The sequence below is a fragment of the Chrysemys picta genome, chromosome 1, assembly GCF_011386835.1.
Source record: "Chrysemys picta bellii isolate R12L10 chromosome 1, ASM1138683v2, whole genome shotgun sequence".
In the NCBI taxonomy this organism is placed as follows: Eukaryota; Metazoa; Chordata; order Testudines; family Emydidae; genus Chrysemys; species Chrysemys picta.
Genome location: NC_088791.1, coordinates 17,934,999 through 17,955,023, shown reverse-complemented (window position 1 = coordinate 17,955,023; position 20,025 = coordinate 17,934,999). Strand labels below are relative to the sequence as shown.

The following is a 20,025-nucleotide window of genomic DNA, read 5'->3' as shown; positions in this document are numbered from 1 at the left end:
TCTTCAGTGAATGTTCTAAATAACAAAGATCTGAGAGACCTTCACTGTGGACCTTAAGTGGGTATGTAAGTAACACTTGAAATGTCCCCTACGTTTGTTACTTTTTACTCTTAAAGCAGATTACGCTGGCTTCTAGCCATGTACTCTCTGCTCTAAGCTTGGGAGCTGCTGTAGCACTTTTTTGATTCTACTAAATACTAGTTTTAGACTTAAACAAAACAAACAAACAAAAAGCCAAAGCTTCCCCACTTGAATTTGTTTTAGCTCAAGCAACTGAGCTGTTCTTCTTAAATGGACAGGAGTCATTCAGGCTTTGGAATCTATGAGGTGTTAATGTTTTGAGGGGGGAGAGAAATAGAATCCCTAAGACTGTGTGCCACAAGCCTCAGCCATAGCATAGAGGGGTGTAATACTAAGACCCTGCACCTTCCTGGAGTAACAGCTAACTTTGAATATGAAGTAGGACTGACTAATCCACAGATGGGGAAACAGATCACTTATGCACAAGAACACGGATTTTAAGAACTAACTTTTGGAAAAAAGTTGACTACGCCTAATTTAGGCACATCTGCAAACTTACCTATTCTAGAGTGTCCTATCTGTTCTGCTGTACACAGTAAGCTGTTGGAAAGGTTTGCTAAAATTCTAGCTCCCTACTTGGTGCTGCTCTCAGCTAGAACAACTAGAACTAAGTTTCAGGGAAGGTAGGCTTGTAAACATGGTTTCACTGTGAGAGTTCAATCAGAGGTAGTTTGGGTCTCCTTTCATTTTAAATCTTATACCTGTTGGCTATAGGGGTGTGTGTGTGGGGGTGTTCATTCTAAAGCTGTTACAAAATGCTGTATTTTTGAATGCCTCAGTGGACAGGTGTTAAGAAAGCAGTTAGAGCAAGTGATGCTGTAAGGGACCGCTGGAGCGTAAAAAGCACTCTTGGGATATGAAGTTTTGGGCAGAAGCATATTTTTAGGGGGGGCCTGGTTTAGCTATGGGATCAACTGAGCTTAAAGTATGCAGCCCTGGAGAAAGAGACTGACCCATCTTGCTGCAAAAGAAATTCTGGTTACTGAACCCTAAAGCATGTTAAGGAAGGGAAATAAACCCTTTATTTTAAGTACCTGTTTCTCATGCTTTTAAGTAAAGAGCAAGGGTGTTTTAGAATCCTGTGCAGAGTGCTGTGCTGTTACATTTATTGTGCCCCTGAAGAGAAATTGTAAACCCAGAGCCCTCACCCAGGTGGTATTCTGGGAGGGGGTCTCAGCTCTCGTGGGTAGTGCTAGACTGGAAGTGGGCTAACTATGGCCTAGAGGCCACATCCAGCCTGCAGGACCCTCCTGCCCAGACCCTGAGCTCCTTCCCCAGGAAGCTAGCCCCCTGACCCCTCCCCCATAGCCTCTGCATTCTGTGCTACTGGCACAATGCTCTGAGTGACTGGGCAGTGCAGCTGCAGAGCCTGGCCTGACCTGGTGACATAGCTGTAGCACGTGGGGTTGGATAGAGGGCAGGGAATAGGGGGGTTGAATGGGTGCAGGGGTTCTGGGGGCAGTCAGGGAGAAGGGATGGTTGGATGGGGCAGCCAGGAATGAGAGGAGGGGTTGGCTGGGGCAGGGGTCCTGGGGGCAAGAAGCAGGGGGAGGGGAGGGGAGGGCAGGGGCCAGGCCACACCTGGCTGTTTGGGGAGGCACAGCCTCCCCTAACCAGCCCTCCATACAATTTCCAAAACCTGATGCTGCCCTCAGGCCAAAAAGTTTACCCACCCTTGTGCTAGACTGATGATTGGCATGCTGAGAACATACATGGAGACCTCAAGCCAGGGACAGGGCCTGGACTCCATTCAGACTCTGGCTGCTTATAGATTCAGCATTTAGATCCCCTCACAGGAGCCCTGGTGTCCCTTTCAAGAGGGAGCTCAAATAAATCTGACAAGCAGACAACCTCTCCCCCCACCCAGACTTTGTGTGCAGTTGTGGGTTACTAGTGTACAGCATTAAAGTCCTTAGCCTATTATAGATGATCAGCTCACTAAGACCACTACATTCTCTAAACTTGCCAAAGTGTTATCAATTACTTATTTAATCAGAGGCAACTGACAAATTTCTGGAGAGGGAAGATAGAACAGCAAATTCACTATCAGACTCTGTATAGGGCTAGGGATATATTCACAGAAACTGCTGCACATTTCTAGTACAGACAATGCTGGTAAAATGATGCCACTCAGACTTGCAAAAGTAATTCAGCAGGACTTTTTCTGAGCTGCTGGCTAATGCTGTATGAGAGATTATATGAACAAAATGTAAGACCTACAGCAGGGACAGCCAACAACAAAAGAAAAAACTAAATTTAATTTATTTTACCAAAAGAAACTATAGGAAACTAACTGCTATTACAGAGAAAGATGTCACATATCTTATGAAAAAGTAATGTTCCTGAGGTTATAAACAAGTACACAGCCCCAATACACAAAGAGTTGGTATAACTGAGAACTTAAATAAATACACAATAGCTTTTGCTTGGTGAGGATGCTGCAGCATTTTTAGTTTTGCTACCTCAAAACCAGCCAGCAGACAGTTAACAGGTTACCAGTACCCAAGAGCTATTCGCACAGCTGTAGTGGTAATGCCTACAAAAAAGCAGAAAAGGCCAAAGCAAGGCTGGCCTGAGCTTGCTAAGAAACTGAAAACAGCTTTTTCAACGTCACATTTAAAAACAACTTCATGTCCCATTAACACAAGGCAAATTGTGCTGTAAATAGGTAAACACAAACCATGGTTTGAGGTCCTAAATAAATAACCGGATACAGCAGTAGACTTTATATCTAATAATTTCCTGTGACCTGCCAAGCTTTGAATCCAGGGTCCTGTCTGTGGCCTGCAGGAGAGGTAACACACAGCCCCTAGAGAATAGCAGCTGGTGTTATACACACTGACTTTTAAAGAGACAGGACCTAAATTCAGGTTTTGGCAGCTGGCAGACCTTTATCTACTTAAAATGTAGATATCTGTAATTGCCTATCCATGTGTTTTGTTAAGGATACCCATGAGCAGGGCTAAAGAGGAAGGAGCAGAGCAGCCAACCAAAGTATCTGAGGCCTTTCAGGTCTTGTAGACAGAGAGCCTGGGGAGCAGCTTGGACAGGGGCAAGGAAATGAAATGAAGGATTACATGGCCGCACACAACCCCGTTTACAGGGGCTATATGTAAACGGAAGAGGAATGAATTTGGCTCAAACAAATTTTTTTTTAAAAAGGGCATTTAAGATTCCCTTAAGATTTATAAAATACTTATGGGGGAGACACATGACTAATTCTATCCAATAACAATAATACCTTAAAAAATGACTAGATGCAGCAGTTTCATCCAAGCCTGAACTCCAGGTAGCATAGCAATGTTAGAGGTGTTTAAACCTAAGCAATTAGTGTGCCATTCATTAAACAATATAAATCATCTACTTTAAAATTATACATTCTTCAGTTTACAAGCAGATACATAGCTTTGTGCATTGCTAATAGCCCCCAACATGTATGCCCAATCACAAATTGGATAAGCCTGGGTGTACAAAATTTCACTATCCCTACACAGAGCCAGTTCTGCAGTTCATGTACATTTGTGCTTTTAAATTAACAAATGATCATATTGTCCTTCAACAAACATGAAATTTAAGGCATATTTTTAACAAACCAAGTAGATAGTCACAGGCTGAACACTTGACCTCAACCACCTGAGCCAACAGCACTGTACCTTATAAAAGTAAGTAGCTGACTTCATGATATACAGCAAATGTCTATTTGATGAGCAGCAGTTATGCCTGATCCCCTTAAAGATTCTGTACATCACTTCCAAGAAATATGCAATGTTTACAATCAATGAGAAAATAAGCGTTGAACTTTTGTCCCTGGAGTACAGTTACTATGTGGTTCCACCCATAGTCTACAACTAACTTAATTGCTGTTGGGTGCTTCTCTGAAGTCAAGAACAATTTAGCATACATCATCACATTTTCAATAATCTTCAAAAATATCAGAAGTTTAACAGAAAAAACAAATATTCAAGAAGCTGAAGAACAGTAAGTTTTTCAGCCTTTTACATTCAAGATTCAAAAAACGTCTTACTACTGTCTACAGTAAATGGGCAAATTCACCCTTTCTGTAACTTCACTGAAGTTATGTTATTACAACAGGAAAAAAAAATGGCATAATGTGTTTAAAGTCTACCACTAGGTAGAAAAAATTCACAATATGTAAAAGTTTGTAACATAACATAGTATCACAGCTGTTGATACAATTACATTGCCGGGATACTTTTATGTCTATGCCATATAACTGGGTATCAATGCACTAGGTTCATGAAAGAAATATTGGCTATTATTTTTACTCAATGCCTGTCTATCGCTTTCCAAACCTTCACCAATGATTTGTTTCAGTGATTACTACCCAATCTTGTATCCAGCATCTGCTAACACTGATCAGTCTCCTTGTGTGAAGTTCCATGGATACGTCAAAAAAACAAAAACGAAAACTATTTCTTAAGTCTACTCTATGAAGTGTACCTATGCAGAATTTAATGGCGGTAGATCCCAATGGAGGATCGGGGCCCCACATTTTACTGCTATTTCTTGAAACCTTTTAAGAAAAATGGTAAGTCAACTGTGATTTCTAGTACATCAATGGTATTGGATTTCCATTTCATAGAGCACAAGATGTGGAACTCCCTCATATTGAAATCAGCTCTTCACAGGATTGGAATCAAACACACTTGAATATTCAACTTTGATGTCACATTAACATGCACCTCCATCAGCTCCTAATCCACAGTGTGCAAATAATTCCAAGGAGATTAGTTTTTAATCCACTTAGCCAGTTTTCATACTTAAGAGCAGTTGTAATATCAGATCTCTTTCTTTGGCTAATGACATTTTCAAATACAAATTTAATGCTTTGTTTTCATTATATTGATTCACTCATATGTAAAAATACTCCAATTCGTAAGTATAAGTGAACTAGAACAGCAGTCTTCCTAAAATACATTTAAAAAGACACAAAATGAAATAATTTATTTGCAACTTTGGCTATTGAGAATTCAGTTGAGATACCCTCTGCAACACATAGCTCCACACTTGCACACAGTTCTGATCCTCTTTCTCGTTGGGCTGACAGCATCAGAGTCTGAAGTCACATCAAGAGAACCTAAACACATAAGAATATACAGAAACAGAATTGATGGTTGTTGGAAATGGATATTATTTGTTAGGCATTGCTATTGTGCTTGGAATTGTGCAAGAAAGAAAAAGGTAGTGTCTGCCCTCCAAAAAAAGCTTACAGTTTAAGCTTTTACAATTCAACAAAGACCTATGCACATATTTAGCTTCACACATGTGAGTAAGTCCCACTGAATTGAATGGGACTACTTGTGTGTGTGCGAAGTTAAGCATTAGTATAAGTCTGAAGAATTGTTATTTAAATTATTTACTAGTAGCTCAAAGCTCACGCTGTTGCATGGGTGAAATTCATGAAGTCTAAATGGCTGAGAATTTAAAAGTTGAACAGTAACAGACCATGAATCCCAGTGATGATTGAACCTGGTGACATTCTAAATAAAGAGTTCTCAACCATGCTTGTATCTGTTTTCATTGCTTCACACTGACTCCACAGACATTTTAGGTTTCAAAGTGACAATCCTGGAATCTTATTGTACAGATTATTGTGGATTGGCTCTGAGCTCATCAAGGATGAGGACCCCATTATGCTAGGTGCTGTATAAACACAGACAAAGGTGGCGGTCCCTGCTCAAAAAGCTTGAAATCTAAAGTACAAAAAGACAACAGGTGGATCTAGACAGACAGATAAGGAAGCAAGAGGAAGTAATGAGAGTATATTGGTCAGGACAATAGGCAATGGTCTCGGTATACCAAATGCATAACTAGGGCCCTACCTAATTCATGGCCGTGAAAAACACATCACGGACTGTGAAACCTGGTCTCCCCCCGTGAAATCTGGTTTTTTGTGTACTTTTACCCTATACTATACAGATTTCACAGGGAAGACCAGCGTTTTTCAAACGGGGTCCTGACCCAAAAGGATGTAGTGGGGGAGGGGGAGTTGCAAGTTTATTGTAGGGGAGGAGTCGCAGTATTGCCATCCTTACCCCTGCGCTGCCTTCAAAGCTGGGTGGCCAGAGAGCAGCAGTTGCTGGCCAGGTGCCCAGCTCTGAAGGCAGCAGCACAGAAGTAAGGGTGGCAATACCACACCATGCAATCCTTACTTCTGTGCTGCTGCTGGTGGTAGCAGCTCTGCCTTCGGAACTGGGCTCCCGGCCAGCAGCCACCACTCTCCAGCCACCCAGCTCTCCCTATATATAAAAACCAACCTTTTTTTTTGTTTGGATTAAAAAAAAAAAAATAGTCTCATGCAGGCTCTAATCCACTTCACTTAATATACTGTTATATGCATAGGGATGCTGTGCATCATTCTTTAAACCTGTCCTGCAGAGATTATTGACTGGATTAAGTGGGAGCTGCATCCAGCCCTCTTAGCTGGAAGGAGGTGTTGGCATAACAGTGGAAAAAACAGAGAAGAAAGTGGTCTCTCCAAAAAGAGGAAGTAAAACACTTTGATTTCAGCAAACCCGTGCTGAAAATTGATCAAGCTGCAACAACACCAGCTAGTACCATCTATCCTGCACACAAAGATTTACACTCTACATACCTTTCATCTGATAATCAAAGGTGAGCTCTTCTCCAGCCTTGATGGTTCTCGTAGAAAACAGTGCTATCCGAGGAAGACGTAGATCAAGGTTATCAATGAAAACATTGAAGACCTGAAGATTTGGATCACACTGCAAAGCAAAGTGATAGTTTTGTAATTCAGGTGTACATTTGCTATCAAATTAGACTGTAGACACAGTGTAGAGAATGGCAATTAAAACGTATTGTGTGCTACTAGTGAGAAGAAAGTGACACTATAACAATTTAGGGGCTGAGTCTCCTCTCAGTTTCAGTGGAGTTACTTGTGATTTTTGCCATTGTAAGTCAACAGAATTACATCCGTTGAAACATCACTATTAAATGAAAGCAGGGCCCTATTAAGTAACAGTATTGACACCGTGGCTGAGTGGGTATAGTACACAGACAAGGTGAGTGAGAATATTTTATTGAACCAACTTCAGTTTGTGAAAAGAGACAAGCTTTTGTCTCCAACTCCACCTCTATACAGAGCTCTTCTTCAGGTATAGCGCACTAAAACTATAACAACCTAGTTAAAAAAAAAAAAAAAAAACAGTGAAAAAGAGTTATAGCTTGAAAGTGATTGCAACTTAGTAGGGTGGAGTGGGTGAATCAAAACAATTTCAAAAAAGGCAATCTAAAGTTATTTCAGACTTAAACAAGAGTTACTAAAGGATGAAAAGGTGGGAGAGTGACCTTTTCAAGCCACACATACTAACTGTACTTAAATCAGACCTCAACTTTACTCCCAAGGGCAAAAATATTATCCTGGTGCGGTGGGTGGGAGTTCTGGTCTCTAGTTCATACCTGTTTGGCCTCTGTAGTTATCTAACAGCCCATGAAAAAAGCCAGAGCATTAATTAGGGAAGTGTGCTGCTAACTATATATACAATTTTCAAAAGTAAATGGGACTCTGCTCCTACGTTAGCTAGGCGTTTCTGAAAATTCTACCCATGTCTTGCCTTTGGACAGAATTCTTAGTCACGTATTTTCAAAAAATGTGTGCCTGAAGTCAGCCTCCAAAATTCATATTTAGACATCTAAATACAGCAGCCCGATTTTCAAAAGTGCAGAGCATCTAGCAACATCTAGAAACACATCGCTTCCTTCTCCCAAACTCACCTTCACAAAAGTAGGTGTAGGATCAACAATTCATGCACACAATAAAAAGGAAACAGATGAACTGCTGTAATTACTAACTTCAAATCAAAAAGTAATAGTAATTTCTTAAACTAAAAATTGTGCAACTCTATGCATAGGAGAGCCTGGGTTCAAGTAAGTCTTCTGTGTTAGGTCTTTTCAGTTTAAGTAAAAGTATTTTAAAAAACAATTTCAAGTTCCCCAGTGAGTTTACAAATGGTGCTGAGGAAAGGAGGAAGGGGGGAGAGATGCTATGGAAAAGGCAGGAAAATTCCTTCTCTCCATTACTTACAACTGAAACAAAAGTACATTCAGAAGCTCTCCTTCTCTTCCTGTATTTCAGAGAGGTTGATAGTTCATATAATATTAATCAAAAGCCAACGGTTAAATTATGCAGTTATTTCCTATACTGTTGGCATTCAATTATCTGAAGAGAAAAATTTGTTTTGAGTGTCTGGAAACAAGTATTGAATACGCTGGAAATAGATTATGATCCCAACTCTGCTATCTGATCTACTTGGGCAAACCCTTATCCTTAGGCTGAGTTCCAATGAGGCCAGTGGATCTCTGCTTGAGCTCAGAGGTCCATCCGCATAGATCAGATTGCAGGATCAGGATCACAGATCATGTTATTATACATTTTAATGAAAATCCCTAATTCAGAAACTGCTGACACCTTCCTCTTAGGTAATTCTGAACATGAAAGAGTAAGGAACAGTGAAAACACTTAGTTTTACTTCAACAGGTAAAATAAAATTGCTATTTAAAGTGATGTCTTGTGGAGTGATCCTTTTAATAAAAAACAACCTTGCACTCCCAATGTTTGTAAAAACTAAAGCATAATTGTGTCTTTTCAAACATTATGTCTTAAATCTAAGCTACTTTATATTCTTTCATATTTAATTTTGCTCCCAATAAGGTATGTATCAGTATTTCTTCCATCTTATTTAACTGATCATTATGTTATGGTGGATGCTGCAAGAAAGGCATCTTTCTAGACATACAAGAAGAAAGCATTAATAAAAATTAGGATTGTGGGGCATGCGGGAATATTTGAGGCCCCTTTCACTTTCATGCACTCTGTCCATTTTAGGATCCCTCACATTCATTGTTTCATAAAATGTATTATTTTAATTTAGACTTTTAAAACATCATGAGACAAAGTGACTTCAGTTTTTCCTCAAAGATTTCAAGTTTATGTGACTGTGCTGCCGTAACAGCATTAATCCACTCTCAAGGCATTTTCTTTGGAGGGTGAGAAAGAGATTGGTATGAAACAAGTAATTCCATTAAAGTTGTGTTTGATATCAAGATATTTACAAAAGGAGAAGGCATTCTTGGTGCAAACAGGACAGTTCTCTAACACACAAAAAAAGCCCTTACGCTGTGATTCACAAAATGGGACACATTTCCATATCGAGCTGCATCCACCGTATATTCATCCGAGTCATAGTCCAAGTCAAACAAGTATGTGTTTCCTTGGTTGTCATACAGTTGACCTCGTCTCTCTGCTTCCTCACTTGTGATCACCTAAAAAAAGAAACCTGCATCATATTATTAACTGTTACTGAACTGAAACAAAACCACAAAGAAGTTAGAAAAAACTTTTACATTTTCTTGAACAGAAGTAGGGAGACTTGTCTTTAAAGGAAGTAAGAAGGTTGCTGTGTATCTGTAAGGAATAAGGAACACTTAAACATAACTATTTAAATTGACTACTGATGGTTTCTAAAGTCACTAATGCCCTATTAATAGATAGTGATGGTATTTTCTCCTCAAGCAATATAATATTGGACAGTTTCCCTGGATATGTATTTACAGATAAAAAGTTATGGTCCCATTGTGTTCTATACAATGTAGAATAAAAACTTGAAAAGACCTGCTATATAATAATTGGGCTACTAGTGATTTATCTTCGCCCCCAACTTCTCTGAACTCCTCTAGAAGTAATCCTCCTAACTACATTTTAGATTGCTTTAAATCACAGGCTCCCTAAAGGAGGATGTGGTCATTAGACAATTACAGCCGACCCTATCTACAGTGCCTTATCATTTCTCCTAAAGAGTTTATATTTATTACTTAAACCTCCATATTATTTTTCCACCAGATCTGTACAGAATTGTTCACTTCAAGCAGAACCACAAAAGGTTCAGGGAAGGTGGAACCAGCCATGTCCCCCCCCCGCATTTCCCTCAGCGTATGAGAGAATCAATATATCAGGTTACACTTGTAACTTCAGCTACTCTTAAAACTTCCCTTTTCTCCCCACTCCCTGCTGAGTTACTATGTATGGTGCTAATTCTGTAATATAATTTACCTATGCAGACGGTAATGCCCACACAAAGTCCCACTGATTTCAATGTGACTTTTTTGCAAACGGATCACTTTGCAGGACTGGCTTATAGCTATATCTACACTACAGACTTTTGCCAGCACAACTATGTTGATCAAAGGTGTGAAGAGTTGTGATCCCTGACTGACAGCGGTGCTAGCAGAAGCTCCTAGTGTAGACAAAATTATACAAGCAAAACTGCACTTCTACTGGTATAGCTTATTAGTCAGGGATGGCCGGCACCCATCAGCACAATGGAGATATGCAGAAACCGCCTGAAAGAGGGCTCCTGCTTGAGGCTGCAGACTATGCAAGTTTATCCCCAGTCTTCTACTTTAAATATAAACTTTACTGGTAGAGTTAGCACAACGAAATCTTTTTCTGGTAATAACAAACAAAGAAAAATAGTGAACATTACAACAATCGCTTGAAGATAGCCCTGAGATAGGAAACCTGGATTTGGAAGCTTATCAGTCAGTTTTACCCTCTGAATAACAAAGTATAATCACATACAGCCAGAGGAGGGGGTAGGAGGAAGGAGGCAAGGGAAGGACACACAAACAACTAATCACCACCTTCACTTAAAGTCCTGCCTCTCTCCACATGCCTCTCCCTCCCCCACCGCCCCCAAAAAGTTTCCTCATTATCACCACACAGGATTAATTCTATTTTGAGAAACTGATCTCCTCTACATTCTAAGGGAGTTTTTAGGAAGGATCGGAATGGGAATTGGATAGTTTGGGGAAGATAAGCATAGAAGCAGCACACGGAAGAAGATAAAGAAATAGTTGTGCAAGGGGACAAATACAATACTGATGCTGGCATCAGTGGTGGACCACAGATTATGGGGGAGAGATGTAAGCAGAAACTGGATCATGTAGGAGCCCTGAAAGCAAGGACAAGTTTAACTTGATACTTCACTGGTTCACAGTCGCAGTGTGCGACTCAAGGGCCATGTCTAAACTAGAAAAACACACTGTTTTAAGACATGTTAGATGACTTGCCCTGTCTACACTAGGTGCAAAGTAATTTTAACAACCTGTTAACTGGTATTGACCAATACGTTTTAAAGCACAACCTATTTTCCAAGTTTAGATATGGTGAAATACAAGGGCTGACATGATCAGCATGACAAGTGATAAAAATAATTGTTGCAATAATTTGGCCTGGGATGAGATCAGTATTAAGAGAACCTTAGAAGAGAAGGCCATAGTAGTCAAGATGGGAGATGATCAGGATAATCAAATTCCTTGTCAGTGACAAGATAGTAAATAACCTAATTAAAAAAAAAATTGTGAAAGAAGAGACAAGACTGGTTCTAAAAGTTACAATATAAAAAAACATAATGCCAAGAATCTCTTTTGCACTTCAGCCCCTTGGCATTGCTTTGGTGCAGAAAACACCCTGGATCATACAATATAAAGGTAATTTGACTTTCAAATGAGATGTCTTCAATGTATTTCATTAACACCAAGTGCATATTTATCTGTTATGTAACAGAATCAAAAAGTGTTGAAAAAGGAAAGCATTTTTATTTTTAAAAAGTATTCTACTAACACTTAAATCTTTTATTCCAAATAATTCATCCCTGAGATAAATACATACCTCTCCAACATACTCCATCACAAATCTCTTGGTTTTAATTTTCTGGAGGGTTTTTACTCCCCAGCCACGTCCATTGTTAGTTCTGAAGATGCAAAGAGAATATGGTGTGCCTTTCTGTACTATCCTGTTAGGGCATTCAGGACCACATCTACAGTACGAGTTGCATTCATAGATAGGCAAGCCTGGTTGGATTTTTAACTGCTTTTGTTTATTGTAAGCCAAGAAAAATCCAGCCTCTTCTGGACAACACTTCTCAGCAGGGCAATCAGAGCATTCACAGCCGGTTGTGATTCCATTCATTACATTTATTCCTGGAGCAGGTTTATATTCATTAATGTAGTAAAAGTCTAAAGGAGGGCCCTCAAGATCCACAGTGTTTTCTACAAGAATCATTCCTTTATGGTTCTTTTTCCGGTTGAGTTCTTCCTTCCATCTCTGTAGAGCTATTCTTTGTTTAGCCTTCTTTACTACATACTGTGCTACTACAGGGTTCAAAGCTTTAATGTGGTTTTTCAATATTACTGCTTTGCCTCGCTTTAGCTGAGATAAATATTCATTCTTGTCGCTATGGAAGTACTGAAGGAGCAATGGGCATTTAAGATTTTTCAAAGCTACCCAGGTATTTGAGGATTCTGGCCATCCTTTCCATTTCACAAGGAAGTACTCTGTGCCCTTGAAATAGAGAAATAGATACAGATTTAGCCAGAACATTTCCAACAACAGTTAATCAAAAATACCTTGAAAATAAAGTGTGGTTGTTCAACGATACAACTGCTTTGGTATCACATCCATAGTAAATAAAATTAAACAGAGGAGTGATTGTCATTAAGGAGGTGGCAAAAATGCATAAACTGAGGGGCAGTCAAACTAACATCCTTAACACCCTCCTTATGATTGAGGCATAACACCACATAGTTAAATTCACAGCCATCTGGTCCTAACAGTAGAGAATCAAGCATTTCAAATGCAAGGTAACTGGGTATGTACTTTGTGCACCACTTGTAAGGACACGGATAACTGTACAGCTGGATAGAATGATCCAAAACAATTAAATTATACCAGCATGGGTTAGTTTGTTAGCACAGCCACAGTTCAGATCATATATACTAACTTCTATAAGGAAAGAGAATAAAGTAACACCCTACACAGAACAAAAAGAAAACCTAAACTTACCAAAAAACCTCTAACAGTACTACTGGTAATAGTTACAAGAGTCATCCTAGAGGAATAATACAGTCAAAACACTTCTTAATACTATATTTACTACTAAGAAGAATATGTATTGTAAAATGTAATTATTTCGAAGGGAGGTTTGTTTTCAAAGGAAATAGAGCAATAAGGCCAAATCCTTAAACCAGACACACACTAGTCAGCTTCTGCACACACATGGCACCTAACTGGGGTCTGGCAATGGATCGAGTTGTAGCATGTGGCCTTAACTGTTCAAGGAACAGACTGCAGTACTATAGAGGAAGAAGTGTTCTTTTAACTGCAAACAAGGGAGAAGAGAAGCATCATAATACATACTGCGCTGTTATTTAAGCACAGTAAAATTTGCTTTAGCACTGATGTACAAGGATCAGACATTTTGTGCTCTATTATTAACATTTCCATTATTTCAGCAGAACCTTCCTTCCTTAGAGAGTCAGAGCTAAAGAACATATTTTTTAGGCTTCAACATTCTGAAATATTTTGTTCAAGATCAGCAGTAGCTTAACAAGAGCCCTCTGCTAGCCTAGCACTTTAAACCTTAAGGAAAACTACTGCCTCTCACTTCCAAATTTCAAACTGAAATATTGATCAAATTGTTCTATAAGACTAGACAGTTATCTTACCTCTTCTACCTTGTAGTCACATAAATATTCCACCTCATAACTCTTTAGATTCCTGTTGGTGATTCCAAGGGATTTACATGTGAGATTTTCCTTCCTACATAATTCCTGGATGGTCTCAAGTGAAGCTAGACAAGGCACATACCAAGCTACAATAAGAAAATAGGATTCTTTACTAATTTAATTTCTCAGCTGAGTTGAAAAAAATTAAGCACTTGATTTTTAGTCTGCTCCCGAGCCCCCAGATTGTAATTTGTAAGAATTGTCCACAATATATTTATAGAACTATAAATGTAGCACACAGGCAGACAGAACCAATGCTACTCCAGTTAAGTATAAAGTAAGCCTGTAATAGTTCTCTGCCTGAACCTCAAGCTTCGCGTATGATACTATGTGCATTCATGTAATGATTTAAAAAAAAAAAAAAAAGCTACCTAGGATATACTAATTCTTCATAGGAAAAAATTCTCAGTATAGTTACCAGTTTTGAAACAAAACACAAAAAAATAGTTACCCTGACCTTAAGGTTCCCTAGCAGTAGAAATTCATGCTTTTGACTGCAGTTATGTAGAAACCCTTCACGGTTTTTTTTTACAAGACTGCTAAGTATCTGCAGTTAGTCAAGTGGAATCAACACCCTTGTACTGGCTAGGCAACCATGGAGATTGGGATGAGACAGAGGCCAATCCCTCTTCCAGAAACATCTCTGATTTCTTGTCAATTGGTCCAGATTTAGGAGGGTTACAATTTACAGACAATGTAACTGTTATAAAGATGTAAGGGTGCCGACTATGGAACAATAATGGCAACAGTTCAGAACTCTGTTAGGAGGTGATCGTCCAACGTTTATAGCAAGTCACAAGTCTGGAGCCCAAAGCAACAGCTTTTTTTCCTGTTTTAGTAAGAGTATTTGACAACAGTTGAATTCCTTCCTCTGCGTTAGCAGGGGATTTTTCACTTGTGTCACAACCAAAACTGCAATTAGCACATCACTACTGGAAAGAAGAGGAGTGGGAGAGGCATTGGAGGTTACCCAGTCTGGGGGAGGCCTTGACTATTTCTAACTTCATGCAGCGACCTCTCCCGCCAAAAGCCTCCCGCAGGCATAGGGCAGTGATACCACCCCCAGCTTTCCCTAGCACCGGACAGTGCCCCTCCCCCCGGCACCGTACACTGTCCCCCCGCCCCTCCCCCAGGCCCCGCACACTGACTCCCCGGCACTGCATGCCACCCCTCCCCCAGGCCCCACACACTGACCGCCCCCCCGCCCAAACACTGCACACCGCCGCCCCCCGGGCACCGCACACTATCCCCCACCCCAATCACTACACACCGCCGCCCCCCAGGCCCCACACACTGTCCTCCCCCCCCATCACTGCACACCGCCGCCCCCCGGGCACCGCACACTATCCCCCACCCTACTCCCAGCATCTCCCGCCCCGCCCCCCGGGCACCGCACACTGACCCCCCGTTCCTCCTCCAGGCACCCCCACTGTCTCCCCTCCCCGGCACTGCACGCCGCCGCCGGGCACTCCACAGTGTCCCCCCTCGCAGGCTCCGCAGCCAGCAGGGCCCTGCCTTAGGTCTCGGGGCGTGCGGGGGCGGAGGCCGCACGGACCCTGAGGGGCAGCTCCTCACCCCCATCCCCGCTGACCCAGGAAGGGGGCCCGGCCCCTCACCTCCTCGCCTGCCCGCCATCTTGCAGGGGGCTGCATTCAAACCCTGCGGAACTTGGGCCGCCGGGGAGGGCGCCAGCGGCAGGCTCCGCCCACGCCGGGATGGCCCCGCCCCTCAGCGGGTCCCCAATGCTGCACCGGCGGCCCGGCCCCGCCCCCCCCGCGCGTGGGCAGAGAACCCCGGGGGGCTCGCGACCCTCGCTCGCCCAGGCTGCCCGTCGCGGCGGGAGACCCCCACACGTCCGCCCGCGCGCGCGCTGCAAGCCGGTGTGACCCCGCTTCGCCAACCAGCCCCCCGCGTCTCTGGGACTGGGACTGCCCGCCGGGGGGGCGTGTTCCTGGGCGGGGCTGCTCAGTCTCGGGGCTTTAGTGGGAACTGCGGGCGCTCGGCCCCGCTCACACCCAGGCCCCCCTGCCCTGACTGCATCGAAACGCTGCCACCCACCCCAGCATCTTCGCCGTAGCCCCTCGGCAGCCGCTGAGCCGTCCTGTACACGGACGTGCCCGGAATAGCAACGGCCCGCTGCTGCCCTCGTTACTCTGCAGTCCAACCCGGCAGCAGCTCGGTCTGGAGACCTGTCGCCTTTCCTACACATGGCGTGTTTCTGTGTCTGTGCTCCAGATCCACTCTCAGGAGGCTTGGGGAGAAGGGGGCCCTGGCTGCTTCTCTTCTGGATTGACCCACTGGAGCCCCAACGCCTCCCCTGTGAAGAGGTGGGGCTGGTCCTGCTTTCAGCAGGGGGTTGGATTAGATGACCTCCTGAGGTTCCTTCCAACCCTAATCTATGATTCACTGCTCTAGTCCATCCTGACCACCACCCACATCAGCCTGTGGAAGAAGTGCTGCTGTAATTCAAATACAGCACTTCCTTCCCCTGGCAGCCTGGTGAGTGGTGACACCATGTGCCTTGGTGCTATTCACTCTTGTGCTCCTCCCCCTAGCAACGGGGAGGACCAGCAGGGATAACTTTAACCACCTGAGAGAGTGGAGAGTGGGAATACTCCTACAATTGTTTTATTTCACAGAAAGAACAGGAGTACTCGAAGAAGTGGGTTGTAGCCCACGAAAGCTTATGCTCTAATAAATTTGTTAGTCTCTAAGGTGCCACAAGTACTCCTGTTCTTTTTGAGGATACAGACTAACACGGCTGCTACCCTGAAACCTGTAATTATTTCACAGAGTTTGCTTCATTCTCTGGTTTGAATGATTGACTGGTGGCTTGGCTGTTTCAGTTAATAAAAATAGTTCCAGGTCCCCTCATTTTTGGAGACTATATAACACCTTCATTTTCTTGTTGGAACAATGATAGGCATGGGGGTTGGGCCAGATTTGTAAAGGTATTTATGCACCTAAAGATACAGATAGGGACTTGTATACCTTTAAAAACCTGGCTCTTTTCCTTGTCCCCAGGAATTAAAGATTAATCTTTAATTAAAGATTGTCATGTGATGAAACCCCCAGGAATATATACCACCAAAATCGGCAACTCTATATGATACGTTTGCTCCAAGGCTCCTGTTATTTGTTTGCACCGATGCTTTTGCCCAGTTACCAAGCTTAGGAGGGGGTTAAAAATAGAGAGATTGTGATCAGTGCCTTCTGGATTTGTCACAGGACTCATTTAACAATCAGTTCTGAGTGAAATTTTAAATATCTTATTGTGACATGCATTTCAGTACCCTTCCTTGCAAGAATGGCTTGCTTTTGAACCAACCTTCAAATTAATCCCAAATAGTGAGAGCTGGTAGTTCTGTAACATTAGGGTCTCTCAGAAATTAGATGTATATCCCATGGGTACCATTTAAAATAAATACCAGAGCCTTCTGCATTCCACGCACACATACTTTAGCAATAAATGGTGGCTGAAAAGTTTGCTTTCAATCTCATGCACAGTTCAACGGACACATTTATATACCACAACTCTCATTCTTTCCAGCAAAAAAAATGTTTTTTTGTTAAGTAAGAAGTTGCCTGTCTGGGGACAGGGAAGAGTTAAGTCCATTAATGGCTATTAGCCAGGACGGGTAAGGAATGGTGTCCCTAGCCTCTGTCTGTCAGAGGATGGAGATGGATGGCAGGAGAGAGATCACTTGATCATTGCCTAGGTTCACGCCCTCTGGGGCACCTGGCATTGGCCACTGTCGGTAGACAGGATACTGGGCTAGATGGACCTTTGGTCTGACCCGGTACGGCCTTTCTTATGTTCTTATGAGTTGTTCTAGAATCAAAAAAACTAAAGAAAAAGAGAGTCACTTTTAGGATCTACTAGCCCAGGGGTTCTCAAACTGGGGGTCAGGACCCCTCAGGGGGTTGCGAGGTTATTACATGGGGGGTTGTGAGTTGTGAGCCTCCACCCCAAACCCCGCTTTGCCTCCAGCATTTATAACAGTGTTAAATAGATTTAAAGGTGGTTTTAATTTATAAGGGGGGGGGTCACACTTAGAGACTTGCTATGTGAAAGGGGTCACCAGTACAAAAGTTTGAGAGCCACTGTACTAGCCTGTAAAATAAATTTCTAAGGAAAATGGTAGGAGCCTCAGCACTTGGAACATGTAAACTAGCTGAATGTATTTGTTTTGTATTGTACCTTTACTAACTTGCACTGGCAGCAGGATGGACTAGGTCTGACAGTTAATTATCTCTTATCCAACCTTATACATTTTCAGAGTATCCTTGTGGGACACTGTTGCTGCTTGGGCTGGGGGCAGGTGCCAGGAATGAAGGTTTTAGCTTCCCTGAGAGATGAAACATATAATAAACTGCATTGAAAAGGCACTGGAAAGTTAACATTATTTGCAATTATTAGTTTATGGAAGGCACTCTCCTCCACAACTGGTTGTTTCCCTCTTCTCTTCCCATGGTCTCTCATTACCACAAATTTGTCTCCTGTCCAGTGCTTTTTTCTTCCTTCCCTCCTTACTTGTTTTGTCTCCTTCCTGGGTTCTCCCACTCCTTCCTGGCTCTGTCATCCTGCACTTCATTTGCCACTGGGCTCTTTCCACACCCTGAAAAGCATCTTTGCCCTATTATAAAGCCTTAGACCGGGGCAGTCAGTGGATAGGTACCAATTGTTCACCAGGGGAAAAAAAATTAAAAAGGAGCTTCCAATTCTTGATTTGGCCAGCAGGAAGGTCCTGGTGTCATTCTGGGGACTCAGGTTAATTTCAGAATGCTGATTCTAGTAACAGAGCACTGACCTCCAGCTTGCTTGTTCATTTTTTGGAGGAGTCAGGGGATGACAGAGGCTAAACCAGGGCAGGAGTCTTTGTACACTGCTCTACATATCTATAAAGATCTTTATCAATAAGTTCAGCTGCTATTGGAAAGGAAAGGGATAAAAAGCAGGCAATCTATTGCTTCTACCTGCAGGATACAGAAAACCTTCTGTGTTTGCTAAAGGAGACAGTCACAAACAGGTTTCAGAGTAGCAGCCGTGTTAGTCTGTATCCGCAAAAAGAACAGGAGTACTTGTGACATCTTAGAGACTAACAAATTTATTTGAGCATAAGCTTTCGTGGGCTACAGCCCACTTCATCACAACAGAGGATTCAGAAAGATTGTTTGGGGAAGAGGGTATTTACATTAATTTATTCACTGTGCTTGGCCGAAGCTGGAATGCTGAAGCCGTTACAGGAAAAAGAGCCAAAATTTTGTTTGATTTTGCAGGACGTACACATGTTACCCACATTGTTAAAGCCTTGCTGGTCAATGGCATGAATTTCCCCAAGGGAACTTAACAGTTGCCAGACCAGACCAGTAACAATTCCATTATATTTGAATACCCTTCAGAGGAGGATCCATTTCCATTTAGCTACTGTATATTATGAGCTATGTCTAGATACCCTGACAAACAATAGGAGCATATTAATAGTTGTGTGGCTATAATACAGTAGGTCTCATTGCTATTAGAAATCTAAACAAAATAATCAGTTCTCTTTTCTTTGTTGCAAAGCTAAATACATTCAGGAATCACACCACCACCTCTAGAGTAGGTGCACAGCTAGATGCACAACCAGCACACTGCAGTGGTGGAGAGGTGCCCAGGGCAATTCCTTATCTTTCCCTGGGATCCAGTAGCCAACTGTCTAATCGCACAAACCCAAACACCCTTGCTCTGCCCCCTTCACTGCCCCTTCCCCAAGGCCATGGCCATGTCCTGCCCCTTCCCCAAGGCCCTGCCTGCATTCACTCCAGCCCCCCTCCCTCCGTCGCTTGCTCTCCCCCTCACTCACTCACTTTCACAGGGCTGGGGCAGGGGGTTGGGGTGCAGGAGGGGGTGTGGGCTGCGGGGTGGGGCCAAGGAGTTCAGAATGTGGGAGGGGCTCTGGGCTGAGCTTGGTGCAGGGGGTTGGAGTGTGGGAGAGGGTGCGGGCTCCGGGAGGGAGTTTGGATATGGGAGGGGGCTCAGGGCTAGGGCAGGGGATTGGGGTGCTGGAGGGGATGAGGGGTGTGGGCTCTGGGGGGGAGTTTGGGTGTGGGAGGGAGTTGGCTGAGGTTCCCGGGCAATGAAGTCTGGGAGCAGCGTGGAGCCAGGGCAGGTAGGGAGCCTGCCTTAGCCCCGCTGCACTGCAGACCAGACTTTTAGCAGCCTAAAATCTCCAGATTGGCTTAAGTAGCCTCCAGGAGATCGAGCCCTATTCCGGGAGACTCCTGGCCAAACTAGGAGGGTTGGCAACCCTATCTCATGTGTGTATGCAGAGCGAGCAGGACCGTAGGTTTTAAGGT

General features: G+C 42.9%; 1 protein-coding gene across 5 annotated transcripts; it reads right to left on the bottom strand.

The window, feature by feature from the left end:
* Positions 1-2,320: 2,320 nt before the first annotated feature.
* On the bottom strand, positions 2,321-15,916 carry SUV39H2 (SUV39H2 histone lysine methyltransferase). Of its 5 annotated transcripts, none has more exons than XR_010589484.1 (6): positions 15,745-15,916; positions 13,627-13,772; positions 11,792-12,463; positions 9,238-9,398; positions 6,698-6,827; positions 2,321-5,179 (listed from the first exon to the last, which is right to left on the bottom strand). XR_010589484.1 is itself a non-coding variant. In XM_065553424.1 (6 exons), exons 1-6 carry the CDS (start codon positions 15,893-15,895, stop codon positions 5,073-5,075), a joined length of 1,353 nt encoding a protein of 450 aa, XP_065409496.1. In that variant the 5' UTR covers positions 15,896-15,910; the 3' UTR covers positions 2,321-5,072. The 5 variants fall into 5 exon arrangements, 4 of the variants coding, with proteins under 4 accessions (XP_065409496.1, XP_023964292.1, XP_023964293.1 ...); XM_065553424.1 differs by having other exon boundaries at positions 9,238-9,384; positions 15,745-15,910; XM_024108524.3 differs by lacking the exon at positions 15,745-15,916 and adding an exon at positions 15,303-15,450 and having other exon boundaries at positions 9,238-9,384.
* Positions 15,917-20,025: the final 4,109 nt, after the last annotated feature.

What these genes read in the sequence shown, in the direction of transcription:
- SUV39H2 (XM_065553424.1), bottom strand. Translation starts at nt 15,895, where the DNA reads ATGTGTAGGAAAGGCGACAGGTCTCCAGACCGAGCTGCTGCCGGGTTG. An exon ending in GCTACGGCGAAGATGCTGGG is followed by an intron (nt 13,773 to 15,744) that starts GTGGGTGGCAGC and finishes TTCTTATTGTAG; the next exon opens with CTTGGTATGTGCCTTGTCTA. An exon ending in TGATGGAGTATGTTGGAGAG is followed by an intron (nt 9,385 to 11,791) that starts GTATGTATTTAT and finishes TTCTTTTTTTAG; the next exon opens with GTGATCACAAGTGAGGAAGC.